The sequence below is a fragment of the Cyprinodon tularosa genome, unplaced genomic scaffold, assembly GCF_016077235.1.
Source record: "Cyprinodon tularosa strain WSP-4 unplaced genomic scaffold, ASM1607723v1 ctg103, whole genome shotgun sequence".
Lineage (NCBI taxonomy): Eukaryota > Metazoa > Chordata > Actinopteri > Cyprinodontiformes > Cyprinodontidae > Cyprinodon > Cyprinodon tularosa.
The window spans coordinates 794,232-818,148 of NW_024037816.1; the positions used below are offsets into that span (position 1 = coordinate 794,232).

General features: G+C 35.1%; 1 protein-coding gene across 4 annotated transcripts; it reads right to left on the reverse strand.

The window, feature by feature from the left end:
- Nucleotides 1-5,200: 5,200 nt before the first annotated feature.
- On the reverse strand, nt 5,201-10,013 carry LOC119780729 (insulin gene enhancer protein ISL-3). Of its 4 annotated transcripts, none has more exons than XM_038280881.1 (6): nt 9,836-10,013; nt 9,269-9,458; nt 8,687-8,949; nt 7,525-7,820; nt 6,529-6,696; nt 5,201-5,985 (listed from the first exon to the last, which is right to left on the reverse strand). In XM_038280881.1, exons 1-6 carry the CDS (start codon nt 9,891-9,893, stop codon nt 5,869-5,871), a joined length of 1,092 nt encoding a protein of 363 aa, XP_038136809.1. In that variant the 5' UTR covers nt 9,894-10,013; the 3' UTR covers nt 5,201-5,868. The 4 variants fall into 4 exon arrangements, with proteins under 4 accessions (XP_038136809.1, XP_038136818.1, XP_038136802.1 ...); XM_038280890.1 differs by having other exon boundaries at nt 7,537-7,823; XM_038280874.1 differs by having other exon boundaries at nt 7,525-7,823.
- Nucleotides 10,014-23,917: the final 13,904 nt, after the last annotated feature.

Below are 23,917 nucleotides of genomic sequence, written 5' to 3' on the forward strand. Positions count from 1 at the left end.
CACAGCACAATGTACAGGTGAACCCTCCTTGTGTTTTATAGCAAGGCTCTGACCGTCCCCTCTCCTCCTAATGGGCGTTGGTAGGTTGTTTTTGCAGCAGATTTATGTGCGGATGGGGCGGTGTGATTTACATAACTCTGACACTGTCTCAACTGCAGGACCACGGAAGCAGATTGCTGCTCTGTGTGTGTGTTCCAGGTGAGTCCAATGTCTGCTCTTTACACAAGAATTTCACTGTTTGTGGTCCTTTACTTCAGGCATGCTACTGCATATGCCTAACAGTGTCACCTAAGGATATGAGGATATGGTGTCCTGTTGATCTCAAAAGAGAACAAACCACAGTTTAAAAGTAAGATTTTAATACAAATTGTGATCCTATATATATATATATATATATATATATATATATATAGCTACATAAAAAAAGGGGTAATTACCTAGTTTCATATCTAGTTTCATATCTGTTCATACCCTTAACCAATCCTTTGTTGATAGGACCTGTCCAGTTTTGTTAAATACACACCTATGATCCACTGAAGTGGATTTGATTAAGCAGGTACAGATGTTCTGCTGTTCTAGATTCATTTCCAACACCTTTCCAATGTTGCACATTATATATGCATTGAAGTCTTCAATGCATTACTGTATACTATGCATTAAAGACAACTATTCCTAATTGAGAATAAGAAGATTTATGAAAGTGGAGATTTTATAAATATGTAAACAATATGAAATTAGAAAGTGAAAGGCAGCCAGTCATGCTGAAAGCAATGTGAGAGGGGTTGCAGAATATTCACCAAGTAGCTAAAGGTTGATTTTAACATATAACGAGAATCGACTGTATTCTTCACAAATCTATGCTAAAGGAAAAAAAAATCCAGATCTGACATAAAACAGAGAAAACTCAAATATCATGAGGGAAAATGTGTTTTATTCTTTTCCATTCTTTCCTCTAACAAAGGTGCTATAATTCTCATAGAATTGTACTGGTTTTGTCTCATTCTAAAAGCTTATTTACAAGGATTGCAAACTTTAGTCCACTGTATGGTTATTTTTGTTTTTAGTGCCCCCCCTCAAAGACATAAAATTGATTTTATTTCACATGACACTCTCTAAGAAGGTTTTAGTCCTGCTGGATTTAGTGCTTTTAAAAGTTTAAAGCATAATATCTGGATATTTACTCATCATGTCAGCTTCCCATAAAAGCAGCATTTATTCCCAAGAATCAATATTGAACAAGTGGCGAGGCAGCACACTCAAAGAGCAACAACACTAACACACACACAAACACACACATATAACATCCACCCAAAACACCCGCCCACACACAGATTCATACAAAGGTTGGCAGAGTTTTATAATCAGAACAGCCTACAGGTGAGAACATTTTTGTCACCAGATGTTTAATTGGTTAATAGTGTAAAATGTCCTTCATAATACACCTGAAAATGGGCACACACAAAAAATTTAAATACAACCAAAAGAACTGATATTAGCTCTACAGATGTTTGAACAGACAATATAGGTTAGAAAGATAATAGAGTCTGATTTCCACTGTGAGCTGTATTCTCGTGTAGGGTGGTCTGCCTTGGCTACACGGAGGCTTTGTCATTGGTATATATTTATATATAAGGCTATTCTTGGTGCGCTTCCATCTTATTTATGTTCACTTCTTATGAAAAAAAGTACTGGTCATTACTCTCTCCGTTCTCAGGCTGTTGTCTTGTTTTCTGTCCCACGTGTCAGTACTGAGCTGGGTAAAAAGGCCTTTGCTTACTCTGCTCCCTTTACATGGAATTTGCTGCAAAATAACATGAAACTTAGTAAATTGGTTCCTTTGAATACTTTTAAGTTGAGAATTAGATGTTTTGAGTTAGACTCCCTCACATGTCAATGTTTTAATTGAAATTTTATTGTAAGTGCATATTTGGCTTTTATGTGTGTGTCTTTTATACATATGTAATGATGTGATGTAATTTTGATGCCTATCTTGGCCAGGGCTCCCTTGCAAAAGAGATTTTTAATCTCAATGGGTATTACCTGGTTAAATAAAGGATAAATAAAAAATAAAATAAAAATTTCCATAAGCGTTTTGCTTTTGTAAGTGTTTAGCAACGGACCAGGATGCAGAAACATAAGAAAATATAATCAAGCTAATTTAGAGCAAGGTATGTATGCTTCAATTTCATCCATGTTTCAGGAAGTGTTAGTTCCCCCACGTTGTTTTGTCACTTTCTCTTCACACAACCCAATTTTGCTTGTTTCTCGCCCTCTATTCCAGAAGAGAAAAATCTCCCAACTCAGTCTCTGTGTTAAATCAAGCTGTCTAACTTTCCCCTGAGAGGTTTGGACTGAATTTTCTCCCAGGTTAGGACAAGGCTGAGTGTAGAGACTGTCACAGGGTTGGGGGTTTTTGTTTGTTTGTTTGTTTATTTATTTTTTGTAGTTTTCTTTTAAATTCTGTAATAAAAAAAAGGTTTTAATATCATAAAAAAGTTTTAATATCATCATCTAATAATTACTACAGTAAGTAGCAAAATAGAATACAATTTAAAGATAGAAAAAAAATAATTTGAGTCTGTTTGTTTTGTAGACAAACAAATATTAGAGTCTCAAACTAGAGGTTTGAAGCACTTTCTTTTCTATTCTTTTGTTTTTAGACATCTGCCTCACTTAGTCCAAATTTCAGAATGAACAAAACCTTTCACGCGGTTTTTTAGATAAATGCATTCAAAAATATCATGCTCTTTCATCAATGTTCCTGTTGCTTTTCTCAAGTTATTATTATTATTATTATTATTATTATTATTATTATTATTATTATTATTATTATTATTATTATTATTATTATTATTATTATTATTATTATTATTATTATTATTATTATATTTGTATTATTGTTATTATTGTTATGAATATGTGTATTATTAGTAGTAGTATCATTATTATGAAGAAATAAAGACAATATCCTCATACTGTGTCTCCCATATCTTTCTTGTACAAATCATTAATAGATCTTTAAATCACAAAAACATGTCACATCGCAAAATCAAAAATAATCATCGAAAAAGTGCTAATATTTTCCTCTGACTTGGATTTTCATATTAATGTGGGATCACCTAAACAACGTCGGAATTATATATGTTAAAGTGAATAATTGCGCTTCTCAGTATAAAAACTGCATCCGATCACTGACGTCATTTTTTTTATTATAAATTGAAGGGGAAACAAAGTTGAAAGAAATACAAAATTTGAAAAATCAAACAAATTTAGCTCATTTACGCACCATGTGAGGTTTTGTTCGCATTTGTTTCAGTCAGTCTATGCCTGGCAGCAGACGGTGGATTTCTCCAATATGCCCTTGCCACCCTCCACCAATCAGAGCAGATTGAGAGAATTGCATCACACCTTTAAACATGTTCCTGCTCCTAATCATTAATGAGGCTCGTGGTGTCAGTCCTTCCCGTGCCAACATTACACCTGCAGACAGCGGCTCCACTCAACTCAAAGTTAATCAGGGAGGCCGGGGATTGGGTTTCAGGTCACATAACTTAACATTTGCTGTTCCCATCTATGAGAGGTGCCAAATAGTTCAGCTTTAAATGAAAGGCCGTGAAGCATCTTATAAATGGACAAACTCTCCCCAAGAAGAACGCGGGGCCATTAAATTGTGCACGCGCTCTGAGCTTTTACATCCTATTTATTTTATTGAGGGAAACTTTAATTTAGAGGCTTGATGATGTATTAGACTCAACATGGATGTCAAAAGACCTCAATCTTGATCTGAACGGAATGGAAGGTTAAAGGCAAATAAGGATATTCAAAGATAAAATTAATTAATTTGAGCCTTTTTTTGGATTAAGTGCGTGCTTTTGCATTTTTTAAACAAATAATTGTTTGATTTTTTTTTTTTTTTTTTTTGTATTTGTTCGCCCTTATTTATATATTTATTATATTTATATATTTTTTTCGGAGGAACCTAGTAGGCTACAAAATTTTAATATTCTCGTTTTTTTTCATTTATTTATCTAATTAAACTTTAGTTAGCGCGTTCAAATCACAAAACAGCAGACATTTTATGCACCCTAAAATAGAGCTACCAAGACTCCTATTCGGCCTCCTGTCTTGGTTTTTCTGCAAAGGATAATTATTGAAGGCCTTGCATTCTTCCCTGCAAAACCCATTGTTATTCCCCCGCTTATCTACCTTATCTTAATCTGGATGCACTGTTTGCTGCTGTATTTGAAATAGCTCAATTACAAATCTATAATCTGTCTTTTGTCTTTCAAGATTGCAGTTAAGGCCCAAAAAAAAAAAAAAAACAACAGAGAAGAGAAATTGATTTTTTTTTTCCTGAAATTAAAAACTTGGCATTAAAGTTGTTTTTTTTTTTTGTGTGTTGCTGTTTTTTTTCTATTAGAGTCTGAAAAATGGATGCACGGCTTCCAATATTTTTGTTTTTTTCCTCTTTCCTTCCCTCTTTGTTCCCAGAACCGGTCCCATACCGGCCTTCTCTTCTAATAAAGCATCGCTTTAACACCCAGGATGATTTAACCAACAGATTGCATTAAATGGGCTACTTGGTGGTCTTCTGTCGGTTTGAACAGCGACCTTAGCCCTGTTGACCCGCGCAATTTATGGAAGGAAAATAAACGCAAAAGACAAGTTACCATCTCTGCACCCGCAAACGAGAGGGGTGGGGCTCCTCTGAGCGGGTGTCTGTGTGTTTAAGGTGGTGGTGATATGGGGGGGGGTGTTTGGTTTTGTTGTGGCTTCAGTCAGTGTATCGCTTGCAGGTGATGCCAGGAACAGATAAGAGGTCGCCGATCCCTGACACGCTGTCTAGACCGGCCTGTGGCTGGACCAGAGGAACCAGACCCATCGCAGCAGATTTACAGCTGATTTTTTTGCCCCCGAGATAGTAAATGACCACCGTCCGATTCCTGCCATACAGCAGGAGATGGAGGGGCCAGATAATAAGAAGAGCACCTCCAGGCAACAGCTCAGTTAATCAAGGTGGAACGGGAAAAACCACATATTTTAACGCAAAGAAAAACAATCCTCCAAACTTCAGCCCTTTTTACTTTTTTTTTTCTTCAGATAAAAAAAAAGAGTCAGATATTTCATTCAAGCACAGCAGAAAACAAGGATGGAGGTTTGTATGGAGGCTGCGCCTGTACAAAAATCATGAAGCCATTTCTTATATTCATCTTTTTTATTCTTTTCATCAGTTAATACTCCCTTTAACGAATCGCTTTCCTAACAATAAATAATATAACAATAATTTACTTTTTTTGTTTTTGTTCTTGGAGCTCAAACAACCAGCCCTTCAAGATAAAGTACTTTACACCACGAATACTTTTGCAGAATATCATGCTCTGACCTTAAGACAAAGAGTCAAGTATACGCCACAAGAAAGGTATCAAAAATGTTCATGTTGAAGAAACAAGACACAATATGATCACACTGAAAATGCAGAATAGTCTGTCTGCTGTAACATTGAAAGGATCCGGTAGCCTTTGATTTTTTTTTTTTTTTTCTGAAGGTTTGTTGTATATATCCACCAGGAGGTCTTCTGTACATCTTCATTCTCCGTATGAAGAGTCATGCATCAATTGTTCTTAGTTTTTTGTCACATAAAAACAAACAAAATAAGTCATTTGGTGCTCTCTTTGTTCCACCTCCTCCAGGGTATGGACAAAAAAGAAAAATTCTCCTCTGGATAATTCTAGGCGATGTGATGAGCTGGTCACATGCAGGGCTGGAAGTGGAGGTGGGGAGGGTGCAGGGGGACCAGGATCATGCTGCAAATTGTTCCTGCAGGAGGAGGAGGTGGCGTTGGTAATGGTCACAGATCACCATCAGGTCTCACGTCTCCACTGGGCTGGGGACCATACTGTTCGGGGTATCTGGTAGCTGAGAGGACAGAGATGTCACGTCGCTGGCCGAGGAGTTTCCGAGAGAACCCGATTCAGAGAAAGACACCTGAAGAGTGAGAACCAAAGTCAAATTTAATGGAAGCTAGTCAGTTTAAAAGCCGAGCTTTTCTGTAAAAATGCACTGTGAAAATAAGAATTATTTCTACATTTAAACTGGACAGTTATTTTATTTCCCACAGCATGATATTACACCCACTATGCCTCAGTGTGGGGATGGTGTGTTTGAAAGTCAAATGATTAAGTGAAATTTCAATTAAAGCACACAATATATGTTTGTAGAATGATAAAATGGGGTATTGCATAGATAGATAGATAGATAGATAGATAGATAGATAGATAGATAGATAGATAGATAGATAGATAGATAGATAGATAGATAGATAGATAGATAGATAGATAGATAGATAGATAGATAGATAGATAGATAGATAGATAGATAGATAGATAGATAGATAGATAGATAGATAGATAGATAGATAGATAGATAGATAGATAGATAGATAGATAGATAGATAGATAGATAGATAGATAGATAGATAGATAGATAGATAGATAGATAGATAGATAGATCTGTCATGAACACACACACCAGTTGTTGAAAAGCTGGCTGATCCAGGTCACTCTGCAGTGCAAATTCACTTAGCGCTTTCCAAGGAGGCTGGTAAGTCTGAACCTCCACTGGGTTTCCCTGCACAGTGCTCTCATGCCGAATAGGACTTCCAGCCACAAGTGGCGTTCCTGTGAGGCCCTGCAAGTTCTGGAAGAAAAGTCTTAAATTAAATATCAATACATTCCCCAGAAGAGCCAACTTGTCATATCCAAAAGCACTCATTGTATGTTATGCTGCTACTATGTTAATGTTGTGAAAACAACCAAAGATCTACACTTTGTGTAACATTACATTTAGCATTGTTTTAAACCAGCTGAGCACCTTTACCAAGGCACTATTTATTAACAGGATGAGCAGTTGGGCAAATACAAAACATGCCAGTCTAGATTAACTCCAACTGACCTGTGTGGTTCACTTGGGAAAAGAAGTCTCAATATTGAAATAATGCTGATTTAGAAATTTAAATAGATGTATTAAACATTTTAAATGAAAAGTTGTATGCAACTCTACCTTATCTTTTCTATCAATTAATTTAATGTTGCTAAGCAATATTATTTATAAAGCAAAATATATTCTGTCACTCAAGTAATTTCAGGAATTTGTTATAGGCTCACAAGTTAACCATCCAACAAGTTGCACTGAATTCAGAATATAAAACAATCAAACATAATTAATAAAGCTATGAACTAGCAGAGGTCCCCCACAGCCCATGCAAATAAACAAAAACCGCAGCGCAATTTTATTTTAACATTCAATTTCAAATGTGATCATTGATGCATGCATTTTGAGCCTGTTTCTATCAAATGTTAAACTAAAGCAAGATGACTGTGAGGCGCCTCAGCAAAAATAAAAGTGTCTCCACAAACAAAACCAGAAATACATCAATAAACACAATCCCAATAAATAAAGAATTTCTCTGTGAGAAAAAAAATCCAAACCAAAGTGCTTTAAATAGAAATCGATGGTCAAACTTACGAAGATGCTTACAGTCTTATCACTGTGCTGCTGCTGCTGGAGCTGCTTCATCAGGATGGACTTCTTCTTGTCCTTGCAGCGCTTGTTCTGGAACCAGACCCGGATAACCCTGGGGCTCAGACCGGTCATCTCAACCAGCTGCTCCTTCATCAGCGCATCGGGCCTCGGGTTGGCGTTATAGCAGGTCCTCAGCGTGTGCAGCTGCTTCTCGTTCAGCACCGTCCTCACCCGCGTCGTCTTCTCCGACTGCTTGTGGACGTGGTTCCGGTGCGGAGCCTGCCGCACCGCCACGGGATCTGCTGAGGACGCAGGGGAGGAAGAGGCGCTGTTCAGCGGCTGCAGGTCCATTTGTGTTTGTTCATACCAGCAGAGAGCAGGCACAATCTGAAGCCATTCTAATAACGGCCTTTTAACAAGATAAAGGTTTATCCCCTATTTATCCAAAGTCTAAATATATATATATATATATATATATATATATATATATATATATATATATATATATATATATATATATATATATATATATATATATATATATATATATATATATATATATATAATGTAAATTAAACAATTAATTTAGCTTATATATAAAAATATATATACATGTATATGTATATATAAAAAATTTAAATTAAACAATTAATTTAGCGTATATGTAAAAATATATATATACATATAATTCTGAAACTACACCTTCATAAACCGAAGATGAAGATTTTTTTTTTTTTTTTTTTTTAAAGCACTCGAATTTGCGTCTCCGTTGAGGCCTGTTTCCAGAGCCGCGCTGCAGCAGGTAAGTGGCCATTATTTACACGCTTTTGTTTTTGGCACAGTGATTTCCCTTACAAACACACACGCAGACAGACATAAAGACGGGGCCGCAACTCTGGTGCCAGATTATGTAGAAAATGGCAACAGAGCGGGTCACTGTTAATTAGATCAATTATAGAATTGGCCCATATAGAGGTTCCAGCATACATCCTTATCGACATATGAATAAAACACATTTAAATATCTCGACAGCACCCAGAAATCTAAAACTTGAACCCAAAAAACTTTTTTTTTTTTTTTTTTTTATAGAAATGATCTACAGAACACAAAAACTATATCTTATTATTTATTACTATGTAATAATAATAATGATGATTTTTGGGACCTGCAAGGTGTAGTGGTCTGTTGGAGTGGATGTGTCCGGGGCTGATGGGGCTTCCAGCAGAGCTTCTCTCCATCAGCAGGCTGTGGTCCGCCCGGCACAGCAGCTCCTCTTCCCGGAGGGAGAACTCATCGCCCGGCAGCAGCTGCCTGCTGCACACCGAGCACCGAAAGCACTCGATGTGGTACACATTATCCCGGGCTCTCATCACCAAGTCGCTGCTGCTGAAGCCCAGGTTGCATTTGGCGCATTTTATTCCAAACAGCCTGCAAAATGTTCAACTGTTTAGACATTATTCAAAGGGAATAGTATGGGTTTTTCTTTTTTATTTTGTTTTGTTTTTTAATTAGCAAATTTTGAAGGAGCATTTTTATTTGTGCCTGAAGCTGCAATTAAGATTTTTTTTTTTTTTACCAAATTTTTTTTGTCTTTTTAATTTTTACTTTTTGTGTTTTTTTCTCCACACTTTTCTTTTTTTTTTTTTTTAAGTTCCTTCTTATAATGAAATTTAATCTATACATTAGCCAACTTGTATGACAATAGGTGAGTAATCAAGCGGGGAATAAAAAATAAAAATAATCCTACCTTACATAATCTCTTTTGCAATAAGTTTTCCCGTCCCGAACGAAACAAGTGCAGGTCTCATCCAGGTACTGGCTGCACTCCGCGCACTTCAGGCAGGCAGCATGCCATTCCAGGTCGGGGGAAACTCGTAGTATGTACTGGTCATGGATCTGGCTTCCACATCCTACACACATCGCGAATCCTGACTTCTCTGCAAAGAGGCCACATGCTTGTCAACACAACTTTGATCATTTACTGGAATTAACACCAAAAACGGCGCAGCGTGTCTCATCTTTAAATTATTTTGAAATTAACTTTTTTTTCCTAAAGAAGTCCTAATTCTTGCTGCTATATGCACAGCTGGTGTATTTCAGCAATTTTCATGCTTAAGAACTTTACGCATCCATTTCCCTCTTCTTTACGCAGATGGAAATCTCTTCTAAAAGCCAAATAAAACGAACTAACTTTTGAAGAATCGGTTCATTCCTTGCTGATTATGAGCTTTTCTACGCGATCTAAAGCTGCAGTTGTGCACCGGACACTGAATCATTCTGCTGAAAAGTGCACAGAGCAGTTGTGCGTACTTACTTTTGGAATGATCCCCCATATCACCCAAGAAAGAAGAGCTGAAGATAATATCCACCATACAGGACGGATGAAGGGGAGTGAGCTCCACGCAGAAAAGATGGGGAAAGATCGCCGGCCCTTCCGCAGCCTCCCAGATAACTTGTGTCTCAGCCTCCGGACTGTATAGGGGGGCCGAAGAGGCTACAAGGTCCCCTCACGCTACTTCCATGACGTCATCACGCCAACCTTGAGCGCTCCAATCGCTCCTCCGCGGCTCTTCACCAAGCAGGCGATTTTGGAGAGGTGCAGGAAACAAATAATAGTGAGATGACGGAAAATCTTAGATTGCAGATGTTGATATGTTATCTTCATGGGCAGTTCAGATATTTAAATTTGAAAATACTATTAATAATGATGTTTTGGGAGTGTAATATATTCGTTAAAGTGGTTAAATTGCATTATTTTATAGTAGCTGGTATTATTTTATTGATTTCAGCAGGTTAGTCATCGTTTTAAAATTACTTTTCCTTTTAGTTGAAATAAATGCATAATTGCAATTGTATTTTCAAATGCCAAAATCATTTTCAGAATTATTTAAGAAAATAAATAAATAAAACTAACATTGTTTTATCATCACTTCCCTGGGTTTGATATATTATAGTAGAAAATAAAATTTTTCCTTTTTATTAAACACAAGTACTTCAAAATATGTCAATCAAATTTTAAATTTTGGAGATTAATTCTGCATATATGCGGACATTTGGCAGTGATACTGTTTTTAATCCCGGCTCATCATATATTCGAGAATAAGGCCATCTACTGGGGGGGAATGAGAACTGCAACACGCGGACGGGCTGCTGAAGTGTAAAGATAAACACGGTGAAGGACAGAGTGTAAAAGAAAGCTGCCGGCCCAGAAAATTAAAAACAGATAGAGTTTGGAGTAAATTAGGATATTTTTGCCATTTATACTGTCCTACAGGCAAGAGAAAGTGGTGCACAAGCAAAAACTAAACATAAATTATTTTTGGGATGTTTACTATCTGTGCAAATGCTTAAAATGTATCCATGAAAAAAGAAAAAAAAGTTGACTCTTAAAAATTGCCCAAGCAGAGGTAAAGGTTGAGCCAAGTTAGGTGATAAATGAAGTGACCAAGGGATACATTTAGCAATTTAGTTTTTCCGGGTTACACACGTTCACTTAAATTATCCAAACAGAACTTTTCAACTTCAGTATGTTTGATAAGTTTGGGGATCAGAGGGCTTAATGGCAACCTAAAAACTTTGAATCCAAAGCTTTTACAAAGCAAATAAATGTCATAAAATCACACAAAGTGATCATTTTCAAACCTTTTTTCAATTCTATGTGTCTTACTTTTACCTTTTGAGTTTGTTTTAAACATGTTTTGCATCTTCTGAGCTTAACATATTTCAATCATTACTTCATTTTTTCAGAAAAAGTTTAGATATTTTTTACCCCCCTACTGTATAAACAGTTATGTTAATTTTGTATTGGTTTTGTCTTGACTAACTCACAAAGAAGGTTGGTTTCATTCTTTGTGGCGTTTTGCTATTCTTCCCTATCACTTTACTTGCAGAGCACCTAGCAAATTTATTCATAAACCTTATTTATTTTTTTAAATCAACAGTGCAGCGCAAGGAAAATGAAGCAGCATTTTACAAAATATTTGCAAAGAAAAATATTTTAAAAGCATTTTGTGTTTGTATCTCTAAGCCAATACTTTGTAGAACCAGCTAATGCTGCAAAAGCAACTGCAAGCATCTTGAAAACCTATCTTCTGACCTTTTGACATCTACAGGCTGAGATTTTGCAACTTTCTCCATTTTCAAATAATCCACACTTTCAACTATTTTGCAGTATCTAATGGGTAATATTTCAAAGTTGAGCTCTATTTACTTCCATACATCTCTACATCGAGTTTGACCAGCTTTTCGCTACAGATGAAGACACGGGCCTCCACAGCTTAATGCAAACACATACAAATTTGATGGTGGTTGTTTGTAGAAGGTGATGTGCATTCATGATTTTTGACAAACATAACATATACTGTAAGCTACAAAGTTTAATTTTGGTCTTATCTGGCAAGATAATCACCAACTTTATATTTACTGTGTCCTCAACATGGCTTACCACAAACAGAAATAAGAGCTTATCAGAGCTTTCTTTCAACAATAACTTTTTTGTTGTTGCTCCTAATCATATTTTAAGTATAGATCTATAGAGTATATGACTGAATAGCCTTTTTTCTCAATAGCTTTTCTTACCTGCGCTTTGGATCCGTTAGGCTGTCCACTAAACTTCTACTGACTTCTTGGCTCTTTTTTTAGTGAGACTATGTAAACACCAACAAGATGACTGCTTAAGGCAATTGGTTGCACCAGATTAGATTAATGCATGTCACAGGTTTTGTATTTTTATTTGTTATTCATCTTGCACCTCATATTTGCCCACTTTTTGTGTTCACCTAACAGAAAACAAGAATATTAAGAAAGATGTGGTTAAGAATTTCCCAAACATCGAAAAGGGGTCAGTTATGGTGATATGTGAGAGATACACACTTTTTTAGTCAGATAATTATGTTTATGTGCTATTTAGATGTGTTTGTGTTCCCTGTTCACAGGTACTCCACACTCATTTCATTCAATTTCATTTACAGTACGTACATGATGCACCAAAATGCCCAGGTTTATTTAAATGTCTTCCCTAAACATAAATTTAGTTTCAGTTTATTTATCTATACAGCACCAATTCCCAACACATGTTATCTAACCTCATTTCTAAAGCAGCTTTTCCAAGGTGAGTAAGGAGATGACTCGGCTCCCAGAACAAACTTCACAGTAAATTCACAGTAAATATTCTTTTTTGTTTCTGAGCTACTTGTGGTTTGTTGAATTTATGTTTTAATCAGATGTTATCCAGTTAAAACAGTTACGCATTTTGCTTCAGAAACAGCATGTGGTTTAAACAATACTGCATGAACAGCTGGAACACAACAAGAACTTTTATGATTTCCTTACATACCATAATTTAATATATTTCTTTTAGTTTGTACGTTCACCACCTTTCTTGCAATATCCCTTGGGTAATATAATTTAGAGCGTTCCCACAAAGTTGTTTTTTTGTTTTGTTTGGGCTTTTCTTTTGAGTTACTGTTGCTGAAGCGGAATTTGTACAGTAGACAGTGAGACTCTTGTTTGGATAAAAGGGAAAAAAGTTAGCAGAAAGAAATGCCTTGTATATACATCATTTAATGAATCACTGGAATAAGTCAACACTATGGTTTATATATGCACAATGTATTATAAATGAATTTCCCTTTAGTGTGTACACAATAGAAAAAAAAAACCTTGAGGAAACATGAATTGTTTTTTGAGTATCGTGTTTTTTTTTGCTGGTCAGTGTTTAGTTGGGAAAAGTCATGTCTATATTCTCTATATAGGCCATTATCTGATATAGTGATCTTGTTTGTTATTATGATGTTCAGATGTGAACCAGCAATCCCAGTTTGCAGCTCTGGCATGAAAAGCTCCCAGAAGAATCTGTAATCACAGTTTAATTGGGCCCATTATTCTCATGAAATATATATGTGTGACTGAACTCATCCACTTAAACTTTGGCAAGAGCCAAACAGGCCTGTTTGGAATTCAAGGGGGCATTCAAGGACAAAATTACTGGAGTGTTTTCAGTGGCTTGTTGTCTCTCAAAGGTTTTTGGTTTCAATTGTGCTTTCCTTCTATTGTCAGGAGTAATTTACTATGGCCATCCTTCCAAAGTCCCTAAGGTGGATTCAGTGGAAGATGTGCCAGTGTATGCATAGCATCAGGGTTTTGTGCACATATAAAAGAAAACATCAGTTTGCATGTATTTTTAAAAAATTATCAATTTTTTATGTTTTTATTCTTAAGATGCTTGTAAATTGCAAGAATCATCAAAAACAATTTTAGAAAGCCAATTTTAGAAGTAGATTTAGCTCAGATAAGAAGCAGGCTGCTTCTATCCGAGGGTTATAAAATATTGCATAGAATCTACATCAAAAGTGATTGAAAACCATACACCCATAATGGTGTATGGCAAAAAAATCTCATTTAAAAAAATGCTTAAGCATTATATTATGATGTTGGTGGACAGCACTAGTAAAGTCTCAGAGCAGGAACCAATAGATCCATTTAAGGAGAACAACAGCCCTGTTTTAGTGTATTGTCATATAGCTCTGCATCACCAAATACATTTCTGGGAAAGATTTGTGGTATAAGAGGAAGAAAGCAGTGTCATAAAAAATAAAAAATATATGAATAAAAGAGCAAATTATGTCTGAAAAGAATCAGGGTTGTAGGTGCCATTTATTGCATAGTGCAAATCTAATTTGATTTGTATTTATTTAACCTGAATCTACAAGTCCAATAGCATACTGTAAGAATTTAAATTGTAGTGGAACTCCACTCTTTTGCAGGCTGTGTGCATCCCCTCTGCCTAAGAACAGTTTGATGCTGTTGATAGTATTCTGGGTTTCAGTCACTCTGATGAAGTTTTGTTTGAACTTTTCACATCAACCAGAGGATACAGACCAGTTCAAGTAAGGACATGGAAACCAAACAACAGTTTCTATCCAACTGCAATATCTATACTCATTGGAGACAAACTTTTTTTGTAAAAATGGAATAATGGCAGTAGTGTAATGTGTGTGTGTGGGTGAAGGTGTTTGTGTGTCTACCTGTCAAGGCATCAGAGTGAGGATAATTTTTTTCAATTTCACCATTACAATGAGGACCAGTAGTAAAGTGAGGACATTTTGCTGGTCAACACATACCGGTAATATTTTGCTAATGGTTGAATTTAGGGCTAATATGGGTTAGGGTTAGGGTGAGGTATGCATTGACAATGGTTAGGTTTAGGGTTAGTTTTAGGGTTAGAGCATAAAAAGGGTTGAAAATGACTAAAAATCAATAGAAGTCAGTGGGAGTCAACACATGGTCCTCACTACATATAGCAGAAAAAACGTGCGTGCAACGGCCATAGGTCTGTTACATACAATTTTATTCCCCAAACCATTTTCAATAAAAAATAAAAAGTTGCATATAATTACCAACTTTATGGCAACAATCATAATAGTCTGCTTGTGAAGGGAAATTTGTTGCCCTATTATGTAGCTCTAGGACATTGATTCCCAGAGCTATAGGCCTATTGGCAAAACAGGACACAAAAAAAACATTAGTGTGCTTATTTTATCTTTTTTTATTAAACTGCTTCCACTTATCTTATTTATGTCTAAATATACAGACCATATACATTTTTTAACCATTTGGTTGTACTTATGAAATTCAATTTAATTAAAAAACAATCTAGTAATCTCAAAGGGAACTTAAATGTTGCAGTAACTCATAGGGCTTTTGGTTTGTGTTTTTTTTTTTATTGAGTTGTTGTAGGCAGACATAGGTTTAGGCAGGAAGGATCTTCTGTAGCAGTTCGTCTTGCACTGGATCTGGAGAAGCCTCTTACTGAAAACATTTAGCTGTTATTTAAAAATCCTCAGAAGAGGATGCTTACTGTTGTCCAAAATCTTCTTCATTTTATAAAGAATTCTTCTTTGTGAAAAAAATCGAGTGTAGTTCCTAGATCAGAGCCATCCTTCCTTATTAGCTTGTTAAGCTTCTTTAAGTCATTTGCTCTGATGCTGTTACCCCAGCAGATGATGGAGAAACAGATCACACTCTCCACATCAGACTTATAGATGATGTGTAGCATCTTGCTGCAAACGCTACAGGACTTACGTAAACTTGGAAGTACAACAATGTACAACACCTCCCTTTCTTACATTATATTATTTGGATTGAACTTGTGGCAATAAAGGATATTTTATTATATCCTACCAACTGTTGAAGACCCCCCCCACCCCCCCACTGGAGGCTCTGGGATTTAAAGCCTTTGAATTTAAAAGGTTTTTCATAACACCCAGTCTACTCGATTTACAAAAATGCCATTTTTAGTTATTGTTTTAACTGAAATGATAGCAGAAAACCAAATTTAATGTTGTGAAGTTTAATAATTCTTTACCATAGGATAGGTTCAAATTATTGGACATTTACATTTTTTTCCTAACTAATATTTGGGCAGTGTTACTGCTTTAAAACTGCATGATTGACTTACAATAACTACTACTAAAGCTGATTAACACACTTGTTTTTCTTTTAATCACAAAAACCAAATAAAGTTCATGTCAGATATCTGCTGCATAATCAGAAATGTTTTAGTCAAAATTATACTTATGATTGTACAGGGAAAATATACATTGACTATCTAATCATAAGCACATATGTATTTTAGGTTTAAGTTGCAGATGAGGGGTCTCCAACCCTGGTCCTCAAGAAGGCCTGATAACCGGCCATTCATTTGATTTAGCTCTCTTAAAGCAGGGATGTATCTAAAACCTGCAGGACATCTTGAGGACCAGAGATGGAGACAACAATGAAAAATGAGACAGTCAATGTATCCAAAACATTGCCTCTGTTCTTGCAGCGCTGTAAGCATAAAACCATGAAAAATTAATTAGAAATGAAAGAGCCGACACTCCACCAAGTTAGATTTACATGAAAAGGCAGTCTAAGGAGAATGTATTATTTTCATAAGGAAAAGTGAGGGTTCTCTGTTTAGACATTAGTACTCCCCTGCCTTGGAGAACTGCGGAAACCATGTCTATAAATATTACCTACAGTAAAGAAACAACTCATTAATTTAGACAGAATTAACTAAAAATTGTCTGTGCTGGACTTCCGACCTGTTAACAGTGTAGCTGGCCTTCCACCCATAGACAGCTGGAGATCGATGGAATATGGTTGCAGGAGGAGTGGAGGTAGATATTGTCACACATCTTATTTTGGTTTACACACAGTGTTCAGTAGCCTTATCTAGTGGCGAAATTAATTTATTTCTCCTTTAGCTGAAAGGAGGATTCTTAAATACCAAATGGCTTGTGTCCTACTACTTTTAGATGTATCCCTTGCCACGTCTGAATCGATTAGTTAAACTACCATATTATCAGCAGTGGAGCCCTGCTAATGAGCTTATATTAGAGTCAGCTGTGTTGAAGCAGAGACATCTAAAGATTTTACCAAATATCTAAAAAAAACTTTGTTTTCATTTTCAGTTTATAACAGGAATTGGGAAATCCTGGAGTGCCTGGCAGTGTTAAGGTTGCAAAAATTAGTTAGCTTAGCTTGCCTAGAAGCCAAAGCAGCCTTTCTGCTGAGCTTTGCAGCTCTGAAAAACTACAAAAGCGTATTTAAATGTAGGCTCATGATCTACAGATCTTTTGACTGCATACCTGAAGTTTTAAAGTAGGCTATACCCTCTAAAAAATATGTTGAAAACCTGAGGATTTTTATAGGCAATGGAAAAGAGGTCATGAGTTACACCTCTCTTATGTCCAACATAATTTCAAGAAACATTTCAAGACAATAAGAAAAAAAAAACATTAATTTTAGACAAACAGGAAGTTTCTCAAAAGTTTTGGAGGAAAAAAAATTAAAAAGGACATAATCCAAGTTGAGAAGTTTCCTGGATCTACCGCATTTAACAAACTTAGTATTACAGTATAAGGCTAGCCAATAAACTCACCTAATATAAACCAATCAATGGGTATTATAAAGGACAACATGAAAAACACCAACTACACGAAGTGCTGCTGTATATGTAACCTGATGTTAACTAACTCATCAGCAGAGGGGGAGGACACACACCTTTATGCCACCCTGCAGTGATTCATACTAAGGAAACTAGAACAAATTTGGATACATTTACCCTAAAGTATAAGAATTTGATATACTTTTTTATGTGTTTGCTGTTAAAAGTCTTTCTTTTTGTTGGTGTTCTTTTTAGTGAATTTTGGTTTTGGAATTAAAGTCAGTTGTGTGCTATAATAAACAAACAACATAAATATGTATCAAAAAACTAACTAAATGTAATATATTTTGAAGCAGTTTTAGAACAACACAGTATACTACATTGTCAATAATTTAGCAATATTTCAGAGAAAAATCTTTATAATTTATTTGTTGCACATAGTTATATTTAGCTTATTTGATGACTTTTATGCCGTAATTATGCTACGTTCCTGAGAGGTAGTTAATAACAAGTTTAAAGTTGCTTGATTTGTTTAAGATGACCAACATTATGTTGACTTTGTTTTCTTTTTATTCAAAAATAAAACTATATAGAACTGAAATAACTTCCTTTTTTCTAGGTTAAAAGAATCCATTTTGGAAATAATCATGCCGCATTTCACAAGCTGTTTTGTCACATTTGCCTGCACATTTATTTGCTTTGTGATAGGTCTCCTGGAAAAAAAAATCCCATCCACATGCGAGGGAGGTCGCACTGAGAGGGGAACCATGTTGCAGATTTATAATTCATAATTCTTCTGAGTTAATGCAGTATTCACATGATAATTAGGATTAATTTTTGATTGCTGCCTTAGGGCAGCTTTGCATTGTTAGGCAGAGGAACCTGCACCATTATTACTTTATTAGTGTAACTGTCAGCCGCCTATTTTACTTTACAAATATGCATCTTGTATTTTACTATTAGATGCACTCATCAACATCTTGTTGCTTTTTAGCATTGTTAACATGTGGATGTGTCACTTTAATGAGATAAGGAGCATTTCTGCTTGGATCAATCAAAACAAACGCGTCACTTAATTTTGAGGTCTCAGCTCTCAGCTCAGCTCTAAATACATTTAAAATATATTTACAATAACAATAAGTTGTTTGAATATTCTGGCTTGTCCCATAGTAAATCAGTATTTAAAATATGATCTTAGTTTGTTTCTGTATAAATTACACTTTACATGCAGGCCAACATTATTCCTTCCACAGCATTTAAAAAATGTTTTTCATCAGTCAGACAAATGTTGTTTTTCTTTCTGACAAGAAATGAGAAACAATGAATGCAAATGTATGAAAATGTATCTACAAATGTATGAAAACATAATAAGCATTTTAGTAAGAAAAGAAAATATACCCAAATGCTTGCATTAGAAGAATCATACTTTTTTTTTTTTATATCATATAAATTTTCTGCTAAATTTGACTGGTATTTTGAGCACTTAAAAGGTGTATAGCAGAGGTATTCAATCTGCTGGCTCTTTTGACTATTTACAATGACTCTTGGTAGAAATGATAATAAACCAATGGTTTAACATATAGTATATTAACAAATACTATTTTTAGAAGCTTTAATTGAATTTTCTCAAAAGAGAAACTTAAAAGAAACAGAAATATGTTTTTCACATTCAAGTTATTGTCATTAACTTTCAAATTGAGTGTTAATTTGTTACATAATACAATGTTCTATTAAAGAATATTCAGGATTCATCTGAAATCGTTACGTTTTATTCTCATTATTTGAGCATAAACCATGAAATAGTTGAAAGATTCTCTTTTTATACTAGAACTGACATAAGACATTCTGACAAATAAAAAATTATCTGAATGATTACATTTAGATAGGTTATTTGTATCATTTATGATTCATTAAGCATTTTTATGTTATTTATGTTGGATTGTCTGTTCACTGTATGTGTCTGAAAGCATTAATCTGTTTTTTAGGAACAAAAATATTACCCTGATAAAGTAAGTATCAAAAATGATACCCCTATTTTAACGAGTTAAAAACTAAACAGCAACACATTTACGCTGACAGATATTTTAAATAAAATACGTTTTTTTTTTTTTTTTTATCGTGTTGTAATATCTGCAAACTGAACCGAGCCACAGCGAATGGTTTGACTCCCAAAGAGAACCTTAGATGCCTGCTTATCAGCCTTCAAGCTGCAACCAATGAGCTAAAAAATGCAACGTCCTGCTTTTCCCCCTTCGTCTTACTTTGTTTTGAACCTAGTCTGCAGCCACTTTATGAGCTGCAGCAGAGGACTCCCCTGAAGAGGGAAAACAAGTGAAACCATTGCTTTAATTTTCTTTGCTACTTTTATGTGTGCCTGTGCAGGCTTAATTAGAAATAGGTTTTAATACTGTTGATATTTGTTCCAGAAAGAGTTTGTTCAAACTTGTTTTTAATTGTGTGATCTGCTGTTGGATTCTGTGAAAATGACTTCACCACCAACCAGCAAAATCAGATCATAATTCCTCTTCTCCTCTTCTCTCTGTCCCTCTGTGTGCTTCACTTTGTTCCTGACGTTCTTGGACACTAAGCCACTGGCTTACAGTTGCTCCCTGCTTGCTTTGTAAGGTTAATTTTAAGGAGTGTGCTGTCTGTAAGCTGTATGTTCTTTTGCATCTAGCATAAAACTAATAGAGCATTTAAGGAAATCCTAATATCAAACAGAGTCGACCTTCTTGTTAATAGAGTTATGGTTTGTGGCCGCTAAGCTGCTCCAGGGTGAGGAAAACTTCCATTAATTGATGGAAACGTGTTCTGCTCTCTTACAAAAACAAAAAACCAAGGAATGACGTTTAGCCTTTGTCAAACCTACTTGCGTTATGCAAAAGGACAATGTCTCAAAGCAGATTGACAACAAGAAGAACTCTAGATGTTATAAAAACTACATGTTTAGAGATCTACTTTGATCCTTAACAGGCTATTCAGGCTGAAAACCTCGACTGGTTGAATATAGTTTCACTCCACAGCTATGTAAAAGTCTCATAGTCAGTTATGTCAAACCCTTGATGATAATTGCTGCTATCAAAGGTGGCCCAACTAGTAAAATAGATAAAAAAAAAAAAAAAAGGAAACATGTTTTACACAGATCTAGGTCAATTTATAAATTAAATCATCATATGAACATTGCTTTTATTTTAACATTACTTTGTCTAATTTAAGGCCCTATGATCTCAATTTCTTTTTTTTTAAACAAGACAAACTTGGGGTAATCTAAGGGACTTTTAGCACATTGTATTAGCACTAAATTTAATACAGAAAATAACATATATAATAATAATATATAAGGAAAAAAAAAATTCTTATATTGTAAAGCAACATTAAGTCCAAAAAAATTTGCCTGACATCAAAGTTTGGAATCCTTAAACAGTTTAAGGTTAAATGTTTGCTTTTTGTAGTCTTATAAAACGTAACTGTTTAACAAACACATAATGAAAAAAAGTCAAAAGGTGCCTCATCATTGTAGTCAATTGTTCAAATTAATTTGGTATGGTTGTTTCCTCCTCATTGACAATCTGATAAACTTGATTAGTTTTGTGACCTGCTTGTTTTGTGAAGCACTCATGTTCTCACACCTGGAAGAGGGTTCAGCATCACTTTGGGGCATTTTATCAACAGGACAGCAGGTGCACAACTCCCTGACCTGCTCCCGTAGCCAGCTGTGCGGCTGCGTGTGTATGATGAGACCAAATGGCATTCAGCCAGAGCGCCGGAAAAACGGACCATGTCTAAATAGTCAAGTGCCGACTGTGATAATTCAAAATGTGCCTGCTGCTGCTGCTGCCTCAGTCTGCTTCATTTTTCCAGAAGAAACTTTGAAAAGCGGTTTGTGAGCAGCCTGATGCTGAAGGTAAGAGCGTTTTCTTTTTTCAACATTGAGTGAATTTTTTTTTTTTTCTTTCACTTCAGATTGACAGAGCCTTTCATACTGTATTATTCGGCCTGGCTTTTAACTCCAAGAGAACTGTGTTCACAAATTGATGCTCTGCTCCTTTGGGGCTGTAGCTGAAACATTAAATTGTACTGAAATATTCATATGTGAGTGCATTTAGCTGAGAGCAATTGATGTGTGACTCCCCAGAGGCCTGATGGAAATGTTCCAGGGGCCCAGCACACACCAGCAGACACCCTGAACTCTAGCCAGGACAGTGACTGTGATTTAGCTGAGGCTAAACGGAAGGCTGTGAGATCAAGAAGGCCAAATTAGCCCCCCAAAACACCTATACACTAAAATACTGGATCTATGCTACAAAAAAGAAAAGATTCAATACCTTTGCATATTCATTTTTTTATTCTCTTTTCATGTGTGAAATAGTTTGGATATTTAATGTACCCCAGATGTTATGTTATGTTGATTAGTTTTGTCTGTGCTTAAAAACTATCTTGATAACTTTAAAGGATACCTAAGCAGCTAGGTAATACTTCAAAGTATGCAAGGGTTAAAAAAAAATTGTATATATATATATATATATATATATATATATATATATATATATATATATATATATATATAATGCTTTTAAATACATTGGGTTATTTACTTTCAATTTTAGGGGTGATTTTTGATGGAACAATATAAATCTGGGCAACTTTGTCATGTTTCTGCATCTCTCATGGTGAGTCATTTTGGAGCAGGTTGACCACTGATTTATTTGAGAGTAAGCACTGTACGAAATTATGGCATTACACACTAGAAGCTAAAGAAAGTGCAATTATTTAACACTAACTTAAAAGGGTTAACTTTTTCGGGGGTCATTTCTACTTCAAGATGTGAAATTCTTACACTAGTAAATTATTTACTTGATTATCAACACTAAAAATAGCAAAATAGATCATGTTAAACGTTTGACCAACAAAAATACAGAAAATTTCGACAAACATAAAAAAGTAATTGTAGGAGAGGTTAAACTTGGATTGAATTATTCTGCAATGATCATAGATTTTTTAAAAGCCACTATTTCATTTAAGTTACCATTAATCTGTTTTGTGAATACAAAATAAATGTGTTTAAGGCAAAGAGAACCATATACAGTACCAATTATAATCTGTTCATTGCTTCTGATAATATTAGTGTGATATTGGGAGTAGTTAAGATTCTATGATAGAAGTTTCTTATGCGAAGGGTGACATATTTAAAAGAATATCAAGGATGGGAAAACTTAAAATAGAACTCTGCAAGAGGTAGGAATTTAATTTAATAAAGCTTGCACATTAAGAGTTAGAATAGTGAATTGAAAATTAATGCTGATCTTCACTGTGTTGTTTTATGGACACATGAAGGGTCTCTTTTCCCAGGGGACTGGGTCAGTTGTGAGACAGTTTGTCACATGACAAATAGCTACATTATCTACTTGTCTAATTACTCTAAGAGCCATTTAAGATGTAAATTTGTTGTTTACCTTTAATATTGGTGGTTTGGGGGGGATTCAAATCAGATTCCAGCACTTGTTTCAGAACTTACTTTTTTTTAGACTTCAGGGAACAAACTAACTAAATAATAGATAACGTCCTCCCAGAAGAGTGAAGTGATTTAGTTTGGTCACTCTATGTTTTTAATTTTCTTTTCTTAAACTGACCCACTTTTAAAGAAGGAAAGACAAGGGTCTGAGGGGAGGGAGACAAAACAGTTTTAAAGAAATTCAAAAAACATCCTCTGTAGCTATGACAACAGTCTCTAGAGTGATTTTTTTTTGCACTTAAGAAGACTGTTTCAAAAAGAGAACCTGAGAAGCTTTTTAAAAAGTCATGTATAATTTATTTGTATTTTTCTCCTGCTTCGGAGCCTCTTGGAGGTGTGTCTTGTGTTAGATGTGTTCTGAATCTGTCAGACAGTAGAAGATGTGGAGTTGAATTCCCTGCATCTGTTCTCAATTATACTCTCCTAATATACTCTACATCCTGCAGTTACTTACCAGCAGAGTGTTTTCAAAATATCTACTAGCTTTTGAAATCACAGATTAAAACACGACCAGTGGTGTTGTCGATATAAACCAAATCATTGAATTATTGTAGCTTTTTTAAAGGCTGTAAACTCTAAACAATGAGATTAAAGTTCTTCTACAAGGACGAAAATCCTGAGCTTGGGGAAAATGAAAGAATGTAAATACTCTCCATAGAAATTAGAATTACTCTCCATAGAAAGAGTTAAAAACTGAATAAGAACTGTTAGCTAAGCTTAAAATATTTTACAAAGAGGAATGGGAGGCAAACCCGTTATTGATATTTGACAGTGATTAACTTTGTAGTAATGCAGGACACATTTTTAAGACTTTCATGATTAAATGAAACATTTGCAGCAAATGTGTAATTTTTATTGGCCTATTTTCCATACAATTCCAATAAATTATAGTAACCTTTATAGTTGTGCTACTGAACTTTTGTATGAAGGGTTTTAAAAAATAAACTAACAAT

Bases quoted from the DNA above. Each gene is read 5' to 3' on its own strand.
- LOC119780729 (XM_038280874.1), bottom strand. From the start codon at position 9,893: ATGGTGGATATTATCTTCAGCTCTTCTTTCTTGGGTGATATGGGGGAT. The intron at 8,950-9,268 runs GTAGGATTATTT...AACATTTTGCAG, and splicing joins TGCAAAAGAGATTATGTAAG to GCTGTTTGGAATAAAATGCG. The intron at 6,697-7,524 runs GTAAGTTTGACC...CTTTTCTTCCAG, and splicing joins ATAAGACTGTAAGCATCTTC to AACTTGCAGGGCCTCACAGG.